The sequence below is a fragment of the Aethalodelphis obliquidens genome, unplaced genomic scaffold (genome assembly GCF_003676395.1).
Source record: "Aethalodelphis obliquidens isolate GAN/ISIS:26980383/991018 unplaced genomic scaffold, ASM367639v1 scaffold8, whole genome shotgun sequence".
Lineage (NCBI taxonomy): Eukaryota > Metazoa > Chordata > Mammalia > Artiodactyla > Delphinidae > Aethalodelphis > Aethalodelphis obliquidens.
Genome location: NW_020837952.1, coordinates 57,548,164 through 57,567,855, shown reverse-complemented (window position 1 = coordinate 57,567,855; position 19,692 = coordinate 57,548,164). Strand labels below are relative to the sequence as shown.

The 19,692-nt window shown below is 51.8% G+C and overlaps 1 protein-coding gene across 7 annotated transcripts in view; it reads right to left on the bottom strand.

The window, feature by feature from the left end:
- ACO2 (aconitase 2) overlaps positions 1–19,692 on the bottom strand; it is a 69,008-nt gene that overhangs the window by 6,167 nt on the left and 43,149 nt on the right. For 6 of the 7 annotated variants that reach the window (XM_027107800.1, XM_027107801.1, XM_027107802.1 and 3 more), the window contains 8 exons: positions 17,586–17,722; positions 13,188–13,446; positions 9,795–9,887; positions 5,820–5,978; positions 5,445–5,595; positions 4,018–4,122; positions 2,948–3,039; positions 1,817–1,922 (listed from right to left, as the gene is read on the bottom strand). In XM_027107800.1, the coding sequence (XP_026963601.1) occupies positions 1,817–1,922; positions 2,948–3,039; positions 4,018–4,122; positions 5,445–5,595; positions 5,820–5,978; positions 9,795–9,887; positions 13,188–13,446; positions 17,586–17,722 (1,102 nt within the window). The remainder of the gene's footprint in view (positions 1–1,816; positions 1,923–2,947; positions 3,040–4,017; positions 4,123–5,444; positions 5,596–5,819; positions 5,979–9,794; positions 9,888–13,187; positions 13,447–17,585; positions 17,723–19,692) is intronic. The other variant, XM_027107796.1, reaches the window with a different exon arrangement.

Genomic DNA, 19,692 nt, shown 5'->3' with positions numbered 1-19,692 from the left:
GAGTTCACCAACTCTGCTTCCAACAGAGACACGTTGGAAGCAAACTACCTAGCTGTTTAAGAGTAAAGGATAAGCTCCTCTTGACCCAGCCATTTAAGGGAAGAAGATGAGGCCAGTGAACACGACACTGAACATGCGTGGAAGCAGTACAAGCCACTCTTACAGTAGTACAGTCTGCATGTGTATGCACATCAGCAGGCCCACACTGAGACACTTACATGACTGCTGCCTGGTGAGGGCCTATAGGCCAATTTTCTTCTCTTATACTTTGTAGTATTCTCTGGCTTTCTAGTTGGTTTATAATCAGGGGAAAAAGAATTATTTTTAAAAAGTCTGGCTTCCCTGGTAGCACAGTGGTTAAGAATCCGCCTGCCAACGCAGGGGACACGGGATCGAGCCCTGGTCCGGGAAGATTCCATATGCTGCGAAGCAACTAAGCCCCTGTGCCACAACTACTGAGCCTGCACTCTAGAGCCCACGAGCCCCAACTACTGAAGCCCGCGTGCCACAACTACTAAGGCCCGCGCGCCTAGAGCCCGTGCTCCATAATAAGAGAAGCCACTGCAATGAGAAGCCCACGCACCGCAACGAAGAGTAGCCCCTGCTCGCCGCAACTAGAGAAAGCCCGCACGCAGCAACAAAGACCCAACACAGCCAAAAACGTAAATTAATTAAGTAAATAAATCAGAAAAAGGAAAGTCTATCACAGTTATTCAGAAAGTCAATAAAGACTGGATGACATCACACTGTCTATAGACAGAGACAGTCTCTCTCACCAGCTCAGCAATTTAGTTTCTAATTTTAAGCTACCAAAGATTTGTTTTTATTTACTTCAACTCATAAGGCTGAACACATTGTATAGCACTTCATGCCAGGCACCACCGAAAGCTCTTACCACACATTAACTCGTCCCACTTCCCAGCAATTTTAACGGGTAAGTACAGTATCACCCTCGTTTTACACCTGGGGAACCGAGGCACAGGAGGTGATGTGATTTGCTCTCGGTCACCCAGCTGTGAAGTGGCAGAGTCAGATTCATACCCAGGCCACCTGGGTTCATGTGCTTCACAGCCACACTAAACTGTGACAACAGTGATACCATGCCAGTGTGTCCGTATATGTAAAGCATGTAAAGTAAAATCAGTCGTCATGGTTGGTGAGAGGAAGTGTTTGTAAAACAGAAAATTACACACATCAGTATGTGCATGTACACAGAAATACAGTATCCTGTCAAAGAGCTTCTAGAGCTGCTTCTGGCTGAGGGTGGAGATTAGGGGTGTTTTAAAATACTTCTTATTTGTCAATATTCTCTACACTGATATATATTTGTTTTCTTTTTTTTTTGAAGATTTTCTTTTCTTTTTCTTTTTTTTTTTTAGGTTCCACATATATGTGTTAGCATACAGTATTTGTTTTTCTCTTTCTGACTTACTTCACTCTGTATGACAGACTCTATGAAGATTTTCTTGATGTGGACCATTTTTGAAGTCTTTACTGAATTTGTTACAATATTGCTTCTGTTTTACGTTTTGTTTTTTTTTGGCCGCAAGACACGTGGGATCTTAGCTCCCCAACCAGGGATCGAACCTGCACCCTCTGCACTGGAAGGTGAAGTCTTAACCACTGGACCATCAGGAAATCCCTCTATTTCTTTTATACCAAGAAAAAGTAATTTCTTTAAAAAGCCATAAGAAAAAAACCAACTACTTCAGAAAGTGCCTGGTCCATTCAGGAAGGGCCCCGCGGTAAGCACAGGCCACAGCCCACAGCCCTGGGTGGACCGCTGGCCCTGAGGCAGGGGGCGGGGGTGGCTCACCTACTCGGATGTCCAGGGGCCACCCCTCCTTCTCTGCCACACTGCCCACTTCTGCCACAGGGTGAGCCAGGTCAGGGGTGAAGGGCCCATTGATGTGCGGCTTCAGCTGAGGAAGAAAAGGCACGGGAGGGAACCCAGCTTGGCGCGTGGACAGCCTCTCTTCTTCAGAGGCGGCCTCACTCCTGCTCACCAAGTCACGGTGGGCCTGGGAGGCCAACTACTGTTCTCACAGCTCTACCCAGGAAACGCCCGAGCAACAGGCACTGTACGTGCCGCAGCTCCTGGGATCTCTCCAACCCCGCACGGCTCGTCATCTCCAGCCTGCAGACGGCAGAGCGCCTGCTTTGCCCAAGGTCACATAGCTCGGCGATAGCAGAGGCATGGGATGAATCAAGGTTGCCAGCTTCCTAAGCCCATTACCTCCCATACTATGGTGCTTCTGGAATCTTACAGCCAGATGCTTTACATGTGACGATACTTATCAATCAACGTGAAGCACTTAACGAAGTGCCTGGCACACAGTAAGCACTCAATAAATGTCAGCAACTGTTATTACACGGATTAGCTCATTCAGTTCCCATGACTGCCTTGGGTACACTGTGAAGTGAGGCCCACAGTGCTTGAGTAACTTGCCCAAGGTCGCAGGCTTAAGTGGCAGAATCAACATGTGAACTCATGCAGGTTGGCTTCAGGGCCTAAACCCTTGGCTGCTGTGCTCTGCTGCTTCTGCTCCTCCAGACTGCCCTTTCTCTGGCCTTCCAAACGCCACCCTGGCCTACAGGTCTCAGGGTGCCAGGCTCAGGCTTGGGAATCTTAGGCTTTGCCCTCTGAACTCTCACAACTCTAGGGCAAAATCCTGGCTTCTCCTAAAGCTGAGGTGGGGGCCAACTGAACGTTTCTGAATCACCAGCAGTAGCCACCTCCACTCTCCCCTTGGCCATACAGCCTTCCTGCTGCCCCTCCCACCCCACTGATTCAGGCAGCAGTTTGCAGGGACACTGGGGAACCAAAAGCCCAAGAGCCCTGCTGGGTGTGCAGCCAGGGACCTGCTCTGGCTCTCCCCAGGGCCCACCAGAAGTCCCCAGACGGGGCCTGAACCCCCCACTCTCAGAAACCAACTCCCTTCCTCACCTCGCTGAGGTTAATTTCTATCAGTTGGTCATAATGGCAGCCAGGGTCAGGTACCAAGTGATCCTTGAATTCATCAGCAAGGTTGGCAATGTCTGAAATCAACAAGGGAGGGAGACTGAAGCATGTAAAACAGAAATTGGCCATGAGACTCCATCCATCCACCTGCGCATCCATCCATCCATCCATGCATCCATCCACCCGCCCACCCATCCATCCATATGAACCAGCTACCAGGCACCTGTCAAACACCAGGCCCTGGACACTGACTGGGCAAACAAAGAAACAAAACAAACAGCACAGGACACAGCTCCTGCCCTCGAGGAGCTCACGTCTAGCGAAGGAGCTATCAGTGAGCCGGAAGTCACAACATAATACAACAGAGGCACGCAGGAACACGGGGACACAGGGGAGAAGTAGTGACTGAGGCTCAGAGTCAGGGAAGGCTTCCTGGAGATGAGAAGCACTGAGTTTTTAAAGAAGGAGAAGAAGTTACTTGATAATAAAAGCGAGGGAAGGGCCTTTCAGGTAGGACTCTGTGTGCGGAGAGCTTGGGAACAAAGTGACAAACTCCCCCCCCAGGCCCCTGGCCTCTGGCTCCACCAATCACCCTCGCTCACCTCCCTTCAGAGGCTCCAACAATTCCTCCCCCAGGACCCATTTCCCACTCTGGGTTTCAAAGAAGCCAAACTAAAACCTCAGGGAAGTTGCTGAGGGAGGCCTACAAAGTGGTTCTTGTTCCAGACCTTTATCCTCCTCCCCCTGCCAGGGCAGGAATTACAAACAGAAGCAGATCCATGTCATTTCCAGAGCCTCCCACAGAGGGCACCAGGGACCAGGCCAAGAAGAACCGGAATGCAGACACCCTTTCAGGGGAAACTAAATTCCAATCCTGAGGCAGGGATATCTCACACTTAGATGCCAGACCCACTGAGAAGCTGATGAGAGCTACAGACACCCCACTCAGGAACAGTAACACACATAACCTCTCACAGACCGTTAGAGGCTTCTCAGAGCCTCTGAAGCCAGTCCGGAGACACCAGGCTTAGGACTTAGGACGCCCACTGGCTCACCTGCCCGGCCTGTCTTGCTCAGGTACTTCTTCATCCTGTGGTTGTAAGGAAACACCGAAGTGGTGGCCCCAATTTCTGCACCCATGTTGCAGATTGTCGCCATGCCTGTAGAGAAACAGAGCCCAAGGGGCTGGCTGTGCAGCTAGGCGAGGGTCCCCCACACCTGCTAGAGGTGCACACACGTCTTCACACCAGGGAGCTGGCATCATTTCTTCCCTCACTCTCACTGCCTCTGTGGCCCAGGGTTAAAATGAGGCCCAGTGAAGAGAGGCCACGGGGCCAGAGCTCGGTGTCCCGGTTCTCAGGGTGGCTGCTAGGTAGAGTGAAGGGGATACAAGATTCAGCTCCTGCAAGCCAAGTTCCAGTTCTAGGCCTGGCTGTCCCGCTCAGCAGACTAGACAGCCCCCATGTAATGAACGCTGACCTGGCCAGACCACCCAGTTGTTACTGTGTCCATCTGCAGGCAAGGGAACTGGCTCAGAGAGGCCCAAGGTCATGCCACAGAGCAAATGCAGCGTGGCCTGCAGGTCTCGGTCTGACTGCCTGGTGTGCAGGCCTGCACTGTTTCAGCTACAACACGGTGGAAATGTTTCTGGGTCCGCAGTTTTCCAGCAATAAGACTGGAATGACGTCCACTGCCTGGACCACAGACCGCCCACAGAACTAGAAAGGCTACAGATGCCCTGACTGCTATCAGGACTCCAGCCTCATGGGGTTGCTGGGACATGGGTCTGGGCTTGTTGCCAACTTCCTAACTGAGCTGTCCAACAGTAGTAAGGGCTACTTATAAGAATGAGCCCCACATCACTGGAGGGACACAAGGGCCAGCTGAACTGTAGCTCTGTGGGGCTGCTGTGGAGCTGAGGGAGGCCCCTAGGGAAGTCTGGACTGAACCATCTCTAAGGTTCATTCCAAGTCTACCTGGATTTCTGAGGGCCCAGGCATTGGGGCCAGATCACCAGGAGTGATGAGTAGGAAGGGGCTGGCTCCCACCTGGTCTTGGAGACTAGCAAGTGACGGTCTCTAATCCAAAGGAAGAGAGTGAGGTTCCAACTCCAGCCAAGGGAAGATGTGAGAATGCGGCTGCTTTGAGACAGAAGCCCTGACTCCGATTCCCCTTCCCACCACCACCTCCACCCTCTGTAGGTTCTTCTGGATCACCCAAGGCAGCCCAGGGCCACAGCCAAGTTGGCTCAGCCCCTAAGGGAAGTTACCTGTCGTCCTTGAGGGGCCCCAGTCTCCCGTTTAATGAGGGACCTGGACTAGACAGTGAGGTCTCCCCTCGACCTCTAAGTGTCCATCCCAAGTCCCCAAATTGACTGGACAGATCCTCAGGGGAAGGCCATTCACCGCTTCTACGGCTCAACTACAGGCCCCATTGGGCCCAGCACAGGCTGAGAGCCATGTCACGTGGCCGCCCTCCTCACCAGTGCAGGAGATGGAGTCTATGCCAGGCCCGTGGTACTCCACAATCGCGCCCGTGCCGCCTTTTACTGTGAGGATGCCCGCCACCTTTAGGATCACATCTTTGGGTGAGGTCCAACCGGAGAGTGAGCCTGTCAGCTTCACACCGATCACCTGAGTAGGTGGGGCAAGGAAGCAGTTACAGGCCTGTGTATCATGTGCCATGTTCCAACCAGGAATCTACCTGCTGGAATTCAGCTTATTTATCCCTGCCTCCTTCCCAAAGAGATCTGAGCCTGACCTATTCTCTCATCCTTTTCGGGTCCCACATCTCCCATTCACCCCCGCCAACCACCCCTCTGCTGTCACCCCGAAATGAGCCCTTCCCTACCCCTCACCTTGGGGCACTTCAGCTCCCAGGGGATCCCAGCCATGACGTCCACTGCATCAGCGCCCCCAACTCCAATGCAGATGCCCCCCAGGCCACCACCATTGGGGGTGTGGGAATCAGTGCCAATGAGAAGAACCCCAGGGTATGCATAGTTTTCCAGAATGATCTGAAAAAGAATCCAAGATCTTAAGCTTAAAAGCCCTCAGGAGAGAATGGAGGTAGGGCTCCAAAGGGGTCTGCAAAACTGCCCCCTACCGACACTGGGCCACTGGGCCATTCCCAGGCACCCCTCCAGGATGGGGCCTCTCCAGTGTGGCCTGGACGAGCCAGAGACCTGGGAGACCGGCGGCCTGGGCTCACAAACTGCTCTGACAGTTCCTGACTGTATGACTTGGGCTTGTCAGTGCCTCTCTGCACCTCAGTTTCCTCATTTGTTAAGGACGGCCATACCACCTCGACCCCAGGATTGTGGCGAGAACCAGATGAACTAGGTACAAGAGTGTGTCGTGTGACAGGCCTGGGGACAAGTGCTGACCCCTGAAAGGTGTTCCCCTACAACACCCACTGCCTCACGTGGTGGACACAGGGAGTGTGCTTATCTGGCTTCTCAACAGGGCAGACAATCTTTCATGTCCTGGCTCCAGCACCCACAAGGAAGTACCGGGGATCCTACGGGAGCACAGGCCAGGAGTTTTTCCACCACTGAACTAAAAACAAGTACAGACAACACCTCCCTAGCCTCAGTGGCCTGGAGGTGGCTCTGAGAACAGAAGTGACTTGCTTAAGGAAGAGGATGACTTGCCGCATTACCTCTCCGAGTTCAGTGTTCCCTTCGTCGAGGCACTCCTCCTAGCTGGGAGCTAGGAGCTGGCAGTGAGCATTTCTCCCCAGGATATTTAAAGGAGCTACGGGGGCAGCTCCCCCAGTGCAGCCCCGCCCACCATCCTGACAGCTGAGGTGCTGGACACGCTGAGGCTGCAGCGGGGCTGCTTGAAGAAACTGCAGCCAAAGGCCACGCCTGGGTCTGCGGTGTGGCCGCACCGCATACCGGTAGTCACTTCACCCCTCCAAGCCTCAGCTTCCCATCTGTAAAAAGTAGCTGATAACAGTGCCCCCCTCACTGGATCACTGTGAGCACTTGATAGGAACATGTCCGTCAAGCTGTAATAATGTCTGAGAGAGGCATTATTTTTATTTATTATTTTGCAGCAAGATCCTTCACCTGAGGTTCTGTTGCTTGCTGCCAGAGGCAATTATGGCCCAACACACACATAGGATGTTGGGGAGGATAAATGAGATCAGAGATGCGAAAGGCTCTATGAACTGTCAGGACTGACGGAATGGTGGGTAGTCTCCCCAGAATATTACAGAAACCCCAGGGCCTCTGCCTCAGGCTAGGCATCTGCTCAGCAGACTCAGCAAGGGTCCAGGGGTCTCGCCTCTTGGGAACACAGAAAGTTAGAAGACCTGGTTCCTTCTCCAGAAACGAGGCAGCTGGCTGGGAGAACAGGCCAACACAGAAGAAATCCCTAACAAAAAACAACTGTTGGAGAGAACGCTGTTTAACTGCTTCATTTCTCCAGCCCTCCTTTTCCTTGGCCACATACAAAGATTTAAAACTAGTTAATCTCTAAAGCTCCTCAAGGTTGTAAAAGTCTGATCCATGAAGACCAGACACACAGAATTCAGTGTGGTCACACCATGTAGACTGCCAGTGTGGTCCATGTCCAAAAGGGAGTGGTCAGCACAGACCCGAGGACTGCAGAAAGCATCACAAAGAAGCTGGTTGTGACAGTGACCTCAGTGGTCGGCTGCATACGGTTAGGCAGACGGGGGTGTGGTGGAGAAGTGTATTTTTAGGCTGGACTAACATCTAGAACATAAAACTAGAAATTCAGCCATCTACCTGCATGACACATGTACACTGAGGATCTATTCTATACTGACCTGGCGCCAGGCCCAGAGCTAGAGAGGAATAAATAAGCCATAGTCCCTGTCCCCACAGGGCACACTCAGCATACACTGTGGCCATAATGTGAAGGGTCCCACACAGGATCACAAGATCCCCAATGCTGGGCACCGGAGGGCCAGGACTTCACAAAGGTGACCAGAAAGCAGAACTGTGGAGGAGGAAGTGTCTGCCAAGGGACTCAAGGCAGAGGGAAAGGGATTAAGATTTAATCTGGACATGGCAGATTAAAGCTGCCTACTGTCAAGGGGGAGAGGAAAGAAAAGCTGCACAGAGATCACATGATTCCTGGGAACTTTCTTTCTAAAGAAATATATCAGGCTGTACACTTAGCTGGTGGCCACTGGCAGGTGTAAGCTGCCATCACTCACGACCCCAAACTTTGGCCCAGAAGCTGCCAAAACAGTCTCAGCATTTGTACTAAGGTGAATGGAGGACACTTGGATTGGGGTCCCCTTGATGACAAAAGGCCAAGGTTGGGTCCACCTGACTCCCTCGCCCTGCTGCTGAGAGAGGCTCTCTGGCCCCTGCAGACCAGTGTGACATGCCATACCCGGGGAGCCCCTTCCTGGCAAGGGCGATGGTTTGAAAGGGCAGAGCAGTGATCTGTGGCTCTGGTTTCAGAGTGGGGCAGTGCTGGGAACCCATGCAGGGTCGGATTACAGCCTGACTCAGCTCATCTTGAAGGAAGGCCTGGAAGTGAGCCCTGGGATGGAGGTGGGGAGAAAGGTCACCTTGAGAAGGTACAAAGAGGCAGGTTTCACATACAGGATGGATGGCAAATGGACACAAACCAGCACACACCCCACAAACCAGTCAGAAGCCCTGAACAGACACCTTTGATGAAAGCTAATCACCTATCTCCCCAGAAACACACACACACACACACACACACACACACACACACACACACACACACGACAGGACTGCCTATCAAGAGAAAATCCATCCTTGGGAGACCACAGGAGAACTCCTGACTGATGTGGCCATGTGACCTTTGGCCCCTCCATCCTCCAGGACACCCACAATGGGCCAAAAGGCTCCGAGGAGCACTCTGTGCACTGAGAGGGGAAGAGCTTCCGGTGTGATGGGAGGCCGTGACGCAGCACAGCAGTGTGGAGCACTGGCTCCAGGGCCAGGCCGCCTGGATGCAAAGCCTGGTCCCACAATCGGCCAACTGGGTGCCCCTGGGCAAGGAGATTAACTTCTCCATGCCTCAGTTTCCTCATCTGTAAGGTGGGGACAATAAAACCGCCAATTTCACAGGGTCACGGCGAGCACCCAGTAGGTTACCATCTGCGGAGTGCCTGGCACACGGAATGTGCTCATCAAGTGCTAGCTATCCACACAACAAGGTATAACGCTTGTGGAAAAAAGCAAAACAAAAAAACAATACAATACCATAATGCTTAGAAGAAGGTGTAGCACAAAACATGTCAACCTTAAAAAGCTGGTCAGAAGGGACTATTTTAATTTCTCACACGGAGAGTGAGAATGTATAACTTGACACAGTGAAAATTAATTTTAGGGACTTCCCTGGTGGCACAGTGGTTAAGAATCCGCCTGCCAACTACAGGGGACATGGATTCGAGCCCTGGTCTGGGAAGATCCCACATGCTGCGGACCAACTAAGCCTGTGCGCCACAACTACTGAGCCTGCACGCCATAACTACTGAAGCCCGCATGCCTAGAGCCCGTGCTCCGCAACAAGAGAAGCCACCGCAATGAGAAACCCGCGCACTGCAATGAAGAGTAGCCCCGCTTGCCACAACTAGAGAAAGCCTGAGTGCAGCAATGAAGACCCAACTCGGCCAAAAAATAATTAATTAATTAATTTTGAAAAAAGAAAATTAAAATTTAAAATGAAGGCGGAGGAGTCTAAGGGCTGATGAAAATGTCATCCAATTGCCTGCCTGAGCCCCCGGCTCCCACAGGCCTGGAGGTGCTCCCTGGTTCCCTAAGGGCAGCCCGCTCCCCTGCCCACCCACAAAGGCAGGCCAGGCCCTGCTTTACCTGGTGAATGATTCCAGAGCCAGGCCTCCAGAAGCCCACGCCGTACTTGGCACCTGCAGATGCCAGGAAATTATACACTTCCTGGTTTATGTCCTATGGAGACAAATCAATAACCAGGTCATTAGTAACACAGTTTGCTCATGCCTTCCCCCCTCCCCCACCCCTCCCCTCTGACTCTGAAATGCTGGCACTGTGAAGACAGGCCCCCTCCTGGAGGCCGTCTACAAATAATTCCAAAAGGGCTTGGACGCTGGCCCATAGTCTCAGCTGGCAGGCCCAGGAGAGAGAGCAGGGAACAGAGACAAAGCCCAGTTCTGTGACACCTGGCCAGGGAGTGGGTCCAAAACAAATCCCTTCCCTGCCCTGGGTCTCAGTTTCCTTATTTGTAGAAGGGTCCCTCTGGCACTCAAGTCCTCAGCCAAGGCCAGCAGTGAGGGGTAAGCATGGGACTACAGGACTAACTGGGACATGGTGTGGGGGAGGGGAACTCTCAAAGGGAAGCAGTGGGACAGAGTGGACAGCCCGGTCCCACCACGCCTCATGTTGGGTGTTGTTTCTCCACTGGCACCTCGGATGCCTCATTTGCAATCCTGGCTGACATTTACTGAATGTCCACTACGGAAATGGCACCACGTTAAACATCCTCACAACTCAGGGGAAGTATGTCACCAAGCCCATTTTACAGATGCAAAAACAGAAACTCAGAGGTGAAATAACTTGCTGGAGATCCCAGGGTTAAACAGAGGAGCCAGTGTTTGAACCCAGGCCTGTCCAACCACAGAGCTGAGGGCTACGTTGTAATAGAAATAAGGCTACCTCCCTTACAGAGACTACATCTCAGAACACCTAGACCACTGTCTGGCATACGGTAGGTGCTCAACACTGGGTAATATGTCTGATGGGCCCCAAATGAAACACCGTGAAATGGACCATGCTCTGAACAAACAAAACAAAAAACAGGATGGTACCCACTATACCTATAATTCAGAGACAACTTCCTCGGGGGGAAGGAAAGGCTTCCCACCACACGGATGTAGGCCAGAGTTTATCTGGAAGACATGGCATGTCCCTGGATAGGTGAGACCCCAGGGACTAAAGGGATGGGACCATAGCAGACAGCACAGAGCTGCAAAGGAGGAAGTAGGAATAGAGACCTGCTAGCCTCTGGGTGTGGGACAGCCGCGCTCCAAGACAGAGGAAGGACTCACTGTGGATTCCGCTGGGCCCTCCATAAAACACTCTCAATACCGTGCAGCCCCCTTCATTTAAACTCCACACCAACCATGCATCATTCTGAGGGCCCGTGTAGTTCCCCCAAGTAAAAGAACGGCAGACAAGAACTTAGGTATCCAAGGCAGTCTCTTTCTGATTAATAATATACTGGGTTTTTCGTTTATAAATCAGTCACCAATTGTAAAACTGGTACTGAGGGCAGGAGGCAGCTGGTTGTGTGTGCATTTGCTCATGTGTCTGCGTGTGGGAAGAGAGGCAGCGCGGCGGCCAGAGTGGTGTGGCAGAGTCTCGACCAGAACTCAGCCTAGATACTTCTCTGGTGGTCTGTATGACCCTGGACAGGTCACTCTGCCTCTCTGAGCTCCAACCAGAGGGACCCTTTACAAATACATGTAAATCTGACCATATCCCTCTCCTGTGTAAACCCCTCAGCGACTCCTAGGAGGGCGCCCACAGTCCTCAAGGCCCTGCCTGCACTTGCCCCCACCCACCTCAGAGTTCCAGGCCCACAGGGCCCCTTCCAGCTCCACAAAAGTACCAGGTTTCTTCCTCCTCAAAGTCTTTAGGTCATCTGTTCTGTCTAGAACGTTCTTGCTTATCTGTTCACATCTCAGCTTACATGTTACATCCTCAAAAGAGGCTGTCCTTTCCCCAACAAAGTCTAAATCAGACATCTTTCTTATACTTTCAGCGTTCCACACTCTCCCAAATTGGCAGTTACCAATTTGTGTGATTGTTTAGCTTCTGTCTCCCTACTGGACTCTAAGATCCATGAGGGCAGAAGGCAGAGGCCCTGTCTGTCATGTTCACACTGAGTCCCAGCACCTAGCACAGTGCCTGGCACATAATTAATGTTCAATGAACATTTGTTAAATAAATGAGGGAACGGGTCCTGAAATCCTATGATTTTGTGAATCTCATCTCCAGAAGGTAGATTTTAAAACTATAAAGTAAGGGGAGGGCCAGACCCTGAAGGTGGTGGCCCTGCTGCAGGCAGTCATTCACCCCTAGGGCTGAAGAGGACCCAGTTCCCAGCACTGAAGGATCCCCTGTAATGTTACCAGTTACCACCACCGCTGCTGCTAACATGGAAACCACCAGACAGAAAGCTGGGCTCTTTCAGCTGAGTGGAGCCGCTGTCCCACCAGGACACAAACGAGCAGGCCAAGGTAGGAAGAAGGGGCTTGAATGGGAAAGCTGCCCTGAGCGTTTCCCATGGGTCTGAGAGGCTCTCTGAGCCGTGCTGACCCTGGGAGCCGAAGCACTTTCAATTGCATGCTCTGCTCTGTGCCCAGCCGGGCTGCAGCCCTGCCAGCATTCAGCTCCTGCCAATGGCCCCCCAAGAGCAGTGCCCACTTCCATTGCGAGGGACGGGGAGGGGGTGGGGAGGGTGGAGGCCCAGAGCTGGGAGAGGCCTGCTATTGCCAAGAGTAGACACACACAAAGGCACCACAAGTAGAGCCTGGAGGAAGGAGCACAAATTTGGTTTCATAAGAGTGAGAGGAATCCAAGGGGAAAACTGTTCAGTGTGGCATCCAGCCCCTTCTACCTTGTTAAGTGAAACTCACAGAAGAAAGCCCACAAAGCGGGTCAATCAGTAAGAGAGGGCCCTGACTGGGAGAAGGGATAAGGGTCTGGTCCTAACCTCGCCCCCATGCAGGTGTGGGACTTGATGCACGCGCCTTGGCCGCCTCAAATTTACCAACAGCGACACTATTCGCCTCCCTCCCTGACAAGGTCCCCAGGGGCCAGGCGAGAGCACGAGTGATCACATGTGATGGTGGCAGCACGGGAACTAAAAAGTCCCTTCTCCAGAGCAAGTGGCAATAGGTATCAGAACCCGACATCTGCATCACTTTTCTTATAAAGTATTCTGTTTTATTACAGAAAAAGGACCTGAAAAGAATACCTTTATTACGGTAAGATTAAGGATGATTTTTGTTTTCTTTAGGTTTTCTCAGTATTTTCTAACAGCTTCACAAAGGGCAAATGGTATTTTTCAAAGTAGAAGAGAGCAAAAATAAATTAAAAAAAAAAAAAACTAAACCAAAGAGTCCATTAGAATTTGGGGGTAATGCCCTAGTTCAAGGGTTTTGTCTCTCATTCCATGTCACACCCACTGGCCCCCTCCACGCCCCTCCCACGCTACCTTCAGCTCACCTTGGCCCGACGCAGGTCTTTCTCACCCCCGAGCTGGGCCTCGATCAGGTGGTCACAGTGGATGGTGGACGGCACAGCCACCTTGGGCAGTCCACTGCTGATGAACTGCAACATGGCCATCTGGGCCGTGGCATCCTGCATGGCCACGCGGTCAGGCCGCAGCCGCAGGTAGGTCTTGCCTCGCTCGATCTCCTGGTGGGCCGGGTCATCCAGGTGTCCATACACGATCTTCTCTGAGAGGGTCAGAGGCCGGTTCAACCTGGCGGGAGAAAGGAGGGATGGCCTGGGACCAGCTGCATGGGCCCCCGTCCGCCACAGCCATTCCCTCTCCGCACACACGGCGGGCACCCTGCACCCCACGAGGGTGGAGACGAATCGGTGCTGCTCACTGTGGTAGCTCCAGCACACGGCACAGCACCTGGCACTCGCTAGGTCCAAAACCACTTGATAAATGCCAACATCACAAGAGGCGGCACTGTTTTATTTTTCCCTGAAGTATATTTGCTTTTTCCAGTTAATTGCTATTATCTGACGGGCACCTATTCCGTGTATGTCTCATCTTTTAATCCTTACTGTATCCTTGTCATTTAGTAAAACAACCATGAGGTAACAGAGACCCAGCAGAGTGATGTTCGAAGCTCAAGTTCGCAGCCAGAGTCTCACCTTGGATGCTCTATTTCTCTCTGTTCACGGCCACCTCCCCCGTGCACTCAGCCCCACTGAGACAGAGACTCTGCACCAGCACCCCTCACCCAACCCGCCTCACGCTCCGCCCGCAACCCTCCACCTCAGGTGCTAGAGGCCTTGTTACCCTATTACGCTAAAGCCTTTCCTGCTGGCTCCACTCGCTCTCACCCCATGAAGACAGGTGTGGCTGTCAGCTCTCAAGAACAGAAGCTACCTCTGGCCTCTCACGAGTCCCTCTTCCTAGACCCTGTTTCCTCGTCAGAGCCCCCGGGGAGGTGCCGCCCGGGCAGGACTCAGCTGCCTCCTTGGCACAGCCTCCCCCCCACCCCCCACCACCACCCCCACCACCACCACCACCCAGCGCACAGACCGAGCTGGGCGCGGGCCAACTCTCACCCCCCCTCCCCTGACCTTGAGGCTCCCTGCTGCTGCTTGCCGCTGCAGCACAGCTGCCACCCCACGTGCCTGGACCTCACACTCTGCCTCCCGCCGTTCTCAAAGCTTAGGCCAAACCTGAAGGCTCCTCGGGAGGGGCACAGTTCCACTCACACCCAACGAGCCACAAAAAAAAATATATGGGACGAGGAGTCAGAGGCTCTGGGTTTAGACCTGACCCTAGTACTAAACACACCGTGTAACCAGATAAGCCACTGCCCCTCCCAGGGAGCTCCCAGTCTGTCTCTAAAGTCCAGGGCTCGTATTGGAAAGAGATAACAGATAGCACTTATATAGCACATACTTGTTGTTAAACAGCTTTATTGAGATATAATTGGTGTGTAATTAACCGCACATATTTAAAGTATACAACTGGTAAGTTTTGACATATGAATACACCTGTGAAATCATCAGCACAGTCAAGATAATGAACACTTCCATCACCCAAAAGTCTCCTTGTCCCCTTTTATAATCCCTCCCTTCTGCCCCCATCCCCAAGCAACCACTCATCTGCTTTCTGTCATTATAGTTTCATCTTAGCACTTACTTTTAGCCCAGAGCACTCTGATGTATATAACTCACTTTATCCTCACAACACAGATGAGCAAACTGAAGCACAGTGAGGTGAAGTAACTTGACCCTCCCTGGTCATGAGCTAGTTACTGAGTGGAAGAGCTAGAATGCAAGCAGCCATTGTGGCTTTATACTGTCTCTCAATAACATCTGGAAACTCAGAACAGGGCCCGGCCTGCAGTTAAGTGTTCCATTACTATCATTACTGCTGTTGCTATTACCAATACGACTCTGCTGGGAAAGCAGAGAAATGTCCTTCTGCTAGTCTGGGTTCTAGCCCCTCACTCCCAAGTTTACCTAACCCCTTGAGAGCAAGAGTTTCCTAGGGTGCTGGCTCTGTGGGCAACAGCAGAGCAACTGGCAATTCTAAAAATCTCTCAGTTCTGCTGTCATGAGAACCTTGAATAAAAATAGCACTGGCCTGAAGTACAGCCTGCCCCCTTTTTGTGGCAGCATCTCCAAGGCTGGTGTACAGGCAGTGACTCACTGCACAGCCCCTCCTTCTGCGTCCAAGGGAGGTGAAAAATAGCACATGAGCTTTAAAACCAAAGACCTTGACAGCAAATGCCTGAAGTTGTATAAAAAAGCCTGACAATGACAAAAGCCTAAGGACGAGTTCATCACCACATTTCCTTGAGGATTAACTGAGGATGGCAAGGTGGGTCCTCTATGTCCATCTGTCCCCCACTTCACTGGATGACAGAGGCCCAGTTCCCAGGAACAGAATCAGGCCCCTCTGTCACAGGGTGGAGGAATCGTCCCCCTGCAAATCCCCTGGCCCTCTAAAACACTCTTACATCTATTTTAATCCACTAGCATCTTTTTAGAACAGCCTCACTTATGCTTTCTTTCTCTATGGAAGGGTTTCTCAACTATGGCACAACTGACAGTTTGGGCCAGATGACTCTTTAGTGTGGAGGCTGTCTTCTGCACTGTAGGATGTGTGACAGTTTTTTTGGCCTCTACCCACTAGGTAACAGTAAACCACTCCCCACCCCAGGTTATGACAGCCTACAATGTCTCTAGACATTCCCTAGGGGACAAAATCGACCCCTTACCCCACCTCCAGCGAGAACCACTCTTCTATGGCAACAATGAAAACGGAACATCTCTTGTCTGTACTAATCTGGAAAATGCTAAAAGTTATTGATTGGACTTTCTGGTTAGTGCAGAGTTGGAATAAGAAGGCAAAGGAAAAATTTTAGGGGGAGGGTTAATTTTGCTGATAAAAATTAAAACCAAAGGGCAGTTTTTTGATTAATTTTTTTAAAGCAAAGACAAAATGGTGAACACTTTCTTGTCAAGTTATCTCAAAGCAAGCTTCTATGTTAACTCTCCTTCTAAGCATGATAAAGAGCAGGGGAGAAGTGTTTTGCAGACTAAAGCAAAATCTATTATTTTTCCACTGAGCTGTGATCTGAGAGCTCTAAGAATAAATAGTGTTTTCTGGTGAAAAAGTATTTTATAAGGTTGCACAGTGATGAGGACAGTGGTTTCAACCCTGACTACACATTAGAACCAGATGGGAACCTGGCCAGCACTTCTCACATTTTGATGTGCACTCCAGTCACCTGGGGCTCCTGTTAAAACTGCAGATTCTGACTCAGTGGGTCTGGGGTGAGGCCTGAGGCTCTGCATTTCTAACAAGCTCCCAGTGCTCTTGTTGATGCCGATGCTGCTGCTCCATGGGCCGCAGTTTGAGCAGTAAGGCCTACACCACCTGAATCAGATGAACACCCTTGATGTGCATTACGAGGTCTTTATTACAATTAGGTGATGCCAAGTTGCAGGTGCAGCAGATAAAGACTAAGATAGTCCCTTACCTGTAAAACTGAAGTGAGGATACCAGTAAAGAGGAAGCAAAGTGGCAACAGAGAGCAAGTGTGGGACAGTGGCCAGAGCACTGGACGAGAGCCTGGAGACCAGGTCCCATCACTCACTCACAGTGTGGCTTTGTCCACCTGAGCCCATTCGTCAGCTATTACTGCGGATGGGGACACTGTGTACTCATACTGGTTCTCTCGTCCTCCCAGGGCCATGTCACCAGATAGGCCAGCGTGCAGCTCTGTCTGCAGCCATTCAAGTTTCAGGCGCAGCACTGGTTGGCGCTACCAGCCCCCACTCCGCATCCTCTTGTGGTATCTTATTCATCCCTCCTGTGCCAGCATCTAGCCCAGAACCTGGCACACAGAACAGCAGTGCAAAGACAGCTGCCATTTTATCAAATGAGCAAAGAGAGGTCCAGAAAAAAAATATGCTCAAGATCCCACCTGAGATTCCTGCTGAGTCTCAAGGCTGAGCTCTCCCCTGGGCTTACGCACTGAAGGGGAAATATATGTATTTCTGAAGTCACTGGGCCCGGCAGATCCCAGAGAAATGGCCCAGGGCTAGTCGTCTGTCCTGGAAAGAGTGGGTGGAAGGTTCGGGCCACAGCACCGAAGAGTGCCTGAGACCTTCCGTAGGGCCCACATCTCCAGGCTTCTTGCTAACAGACTTTTCCTTGGCAGAGAGGACAGAAGGTCCACCACTGATCTGGAACACCCTTCCTCAGCAGGGACCGCTGTACCCTAAACGACTCAATCCTGCCACCACCACGACCAACCATCCTTCCCCAAGCACCTCCTACGCTGCCCGAAAGGGGCAGGCGGCACCAGAAGCACCAACACCCTCTCGCAGTCTCCGCAGCTCGCCCTGCAGCCTTACCGTTTGCGGACGACGTTAATGTTCTTCTCGAGCAGGTCATAGCGGATGTACTCAGTGGGCTCAAAGTGGCTCATGGCCACCTCGGCCCGCTGGCACAGGACCGAGGCCACATGGTACTGCCGCACACCCAGGGCTTTCTGCAAGAAGAAGGACAGCAGCGACTGTCAGTGGAGTATTTAGAGTGGTCCACCCCCGAGAGACAGCGCAGAATGGTGAAAAAAGCAAAGAATTCAAGTGTCAAGAGCTATTCAGTGACTGCAGCCTCAGTTTCCTCACCTGAGGCACAGGGATGAGACAGTAGCCAAAAGGAACACAGCCTGTGGCAGCAGAAAAGTGTAAGGGATTTACAGTCAGAATTTCTGCATCAAAGTCAAATTCTGTCCACTTAAGAAAATCCTCTATCATCTGAGGACCAGAAAAGTTGGGCAATGGGGATACAACCAGCTGTAGCGATCATATAGTTACTGGGAAGGTTGAAGGAGAAAATATATGGACGTTCCCATTAAGCTCTGAAGCACCACCCAAATGGTAGCTGCTATCCTGCCTGCCCTGTAAGTTCCTTGGGGCTTGGGATCAAGCTCTGTCTGTCTTATTCATCTGTATCTGGACGACCTGGCACATATTTGAGATTTAATAACTAATGGTTAAATAGATGCAAAAAATTAGTGAGGAAAACCTATGCATGAGCTTTGGATGTTTCCTCATCCCTTGAAAAGGTGGTGCCTAATCCTGCTCCCCTGGAATGTGCAGCAGACTCACCGACTGACTGGACAGAATGGCACAGTGATACCAGGGGACCTCTGAGGCCAGGCCGCAAAAAGGATTGCTTCTGCATGGCTCTCTCTTTCTTTGATGGCTCTGGCGGAAGACAGTCACCACCGCTGTTAAAACATTTCAGCAGGGCTTCCCTGGTGGCGCAGTGGCTGTGAGTCCGCCTGCCGATGCGGGGGACACAGGTTTGTGCCCCGGTCCGGGAAGATCCCACATGCCGCGGAGCGGCTGGGCCCATGAGCCATGGCCGCTGAGCCTGTGCTCCGCAATGGGAGAGGCCACAACAGTGAGAGGCCCGCGTACCGCAAAAAACAAACAAACAAACAAAAAAACAGTTCAGCAGTCCTCAGAGAGGCCCACCTAGAGAGGAACTGAGGCCTCTTGCCAAAAACCAGCACCACCTTGCTAGGTGTGTAAGCATGCCATCTTGCAAGCCAGTGCTCCAGCCTCAGCCCAAGCCCTCAGATCACCAGGGCCCTGACCGACAACCTGGACTGCAAGTTCTTGAGCGACTCTGAGCCAGAACCACCAGCCAAGACGCTCCCAAATTCCGGGCCCACAGGAACTGTGAGCGAGAAACGTGTATTGTTGTTTTAATCCTCTAAGTTTGGGAGCAACGACTTCTTATGCAGCAACAGATAAGCAACTGTTATGAAGGGGTCTGTATTAGTTCATTTTAAACTGTGGATGACAAACTTCACAGGGTCCATTTTGACCAAGGAGGAATAGATGAACCCAAAGAAGCGACAGAGGGAAAGAACAGTGGTGTTCGCCGTCTAGGAAGTTATACCCTCAGGCAAGGAAAGAGGCAAAGCTCAAGCCACTGCCCCAGGCTCCCTTCTATATGTCACCAGAACATTTAAAGCCAAATCCTGCTGACCTCAGCATCTAAACCAATACAAATGCACAGCTGCCACTCGCTGTTCAGGTGGCCGGCAAGGAGGGCAGACCCCATCAGGAAACAGCACCCCACCCGCCACCCCCGACCTGCCACAGCAGAAGCGACCTCCCAGTGCAGACTGCAGATCCACCTGCCCTCCAGCTAAAAATGCACCAGGGGACCCTCACTCTCTGCCCTACTGGGTAGGGGTGAAGAACTCACCAATCAAAGGACTTTCCTTTTTTTTTTTTTTTTTGGCTTCACAGCATGTGGGATTCTAGTTCCCCGATCAGGGAACAAACCTGTGCCCCCTGCAGTGGAAGTATGGAGTCTTAACCACTGGACCGCCAGGGGAGTCCCAAAGGACTTTCAACAGCCTGTGCAGAGGAGGAATGTGGGACACTGCAGCTGCAGGTACGGCCGCTGCTGCCTGCCGCTACCATTACAGTGGGAGGC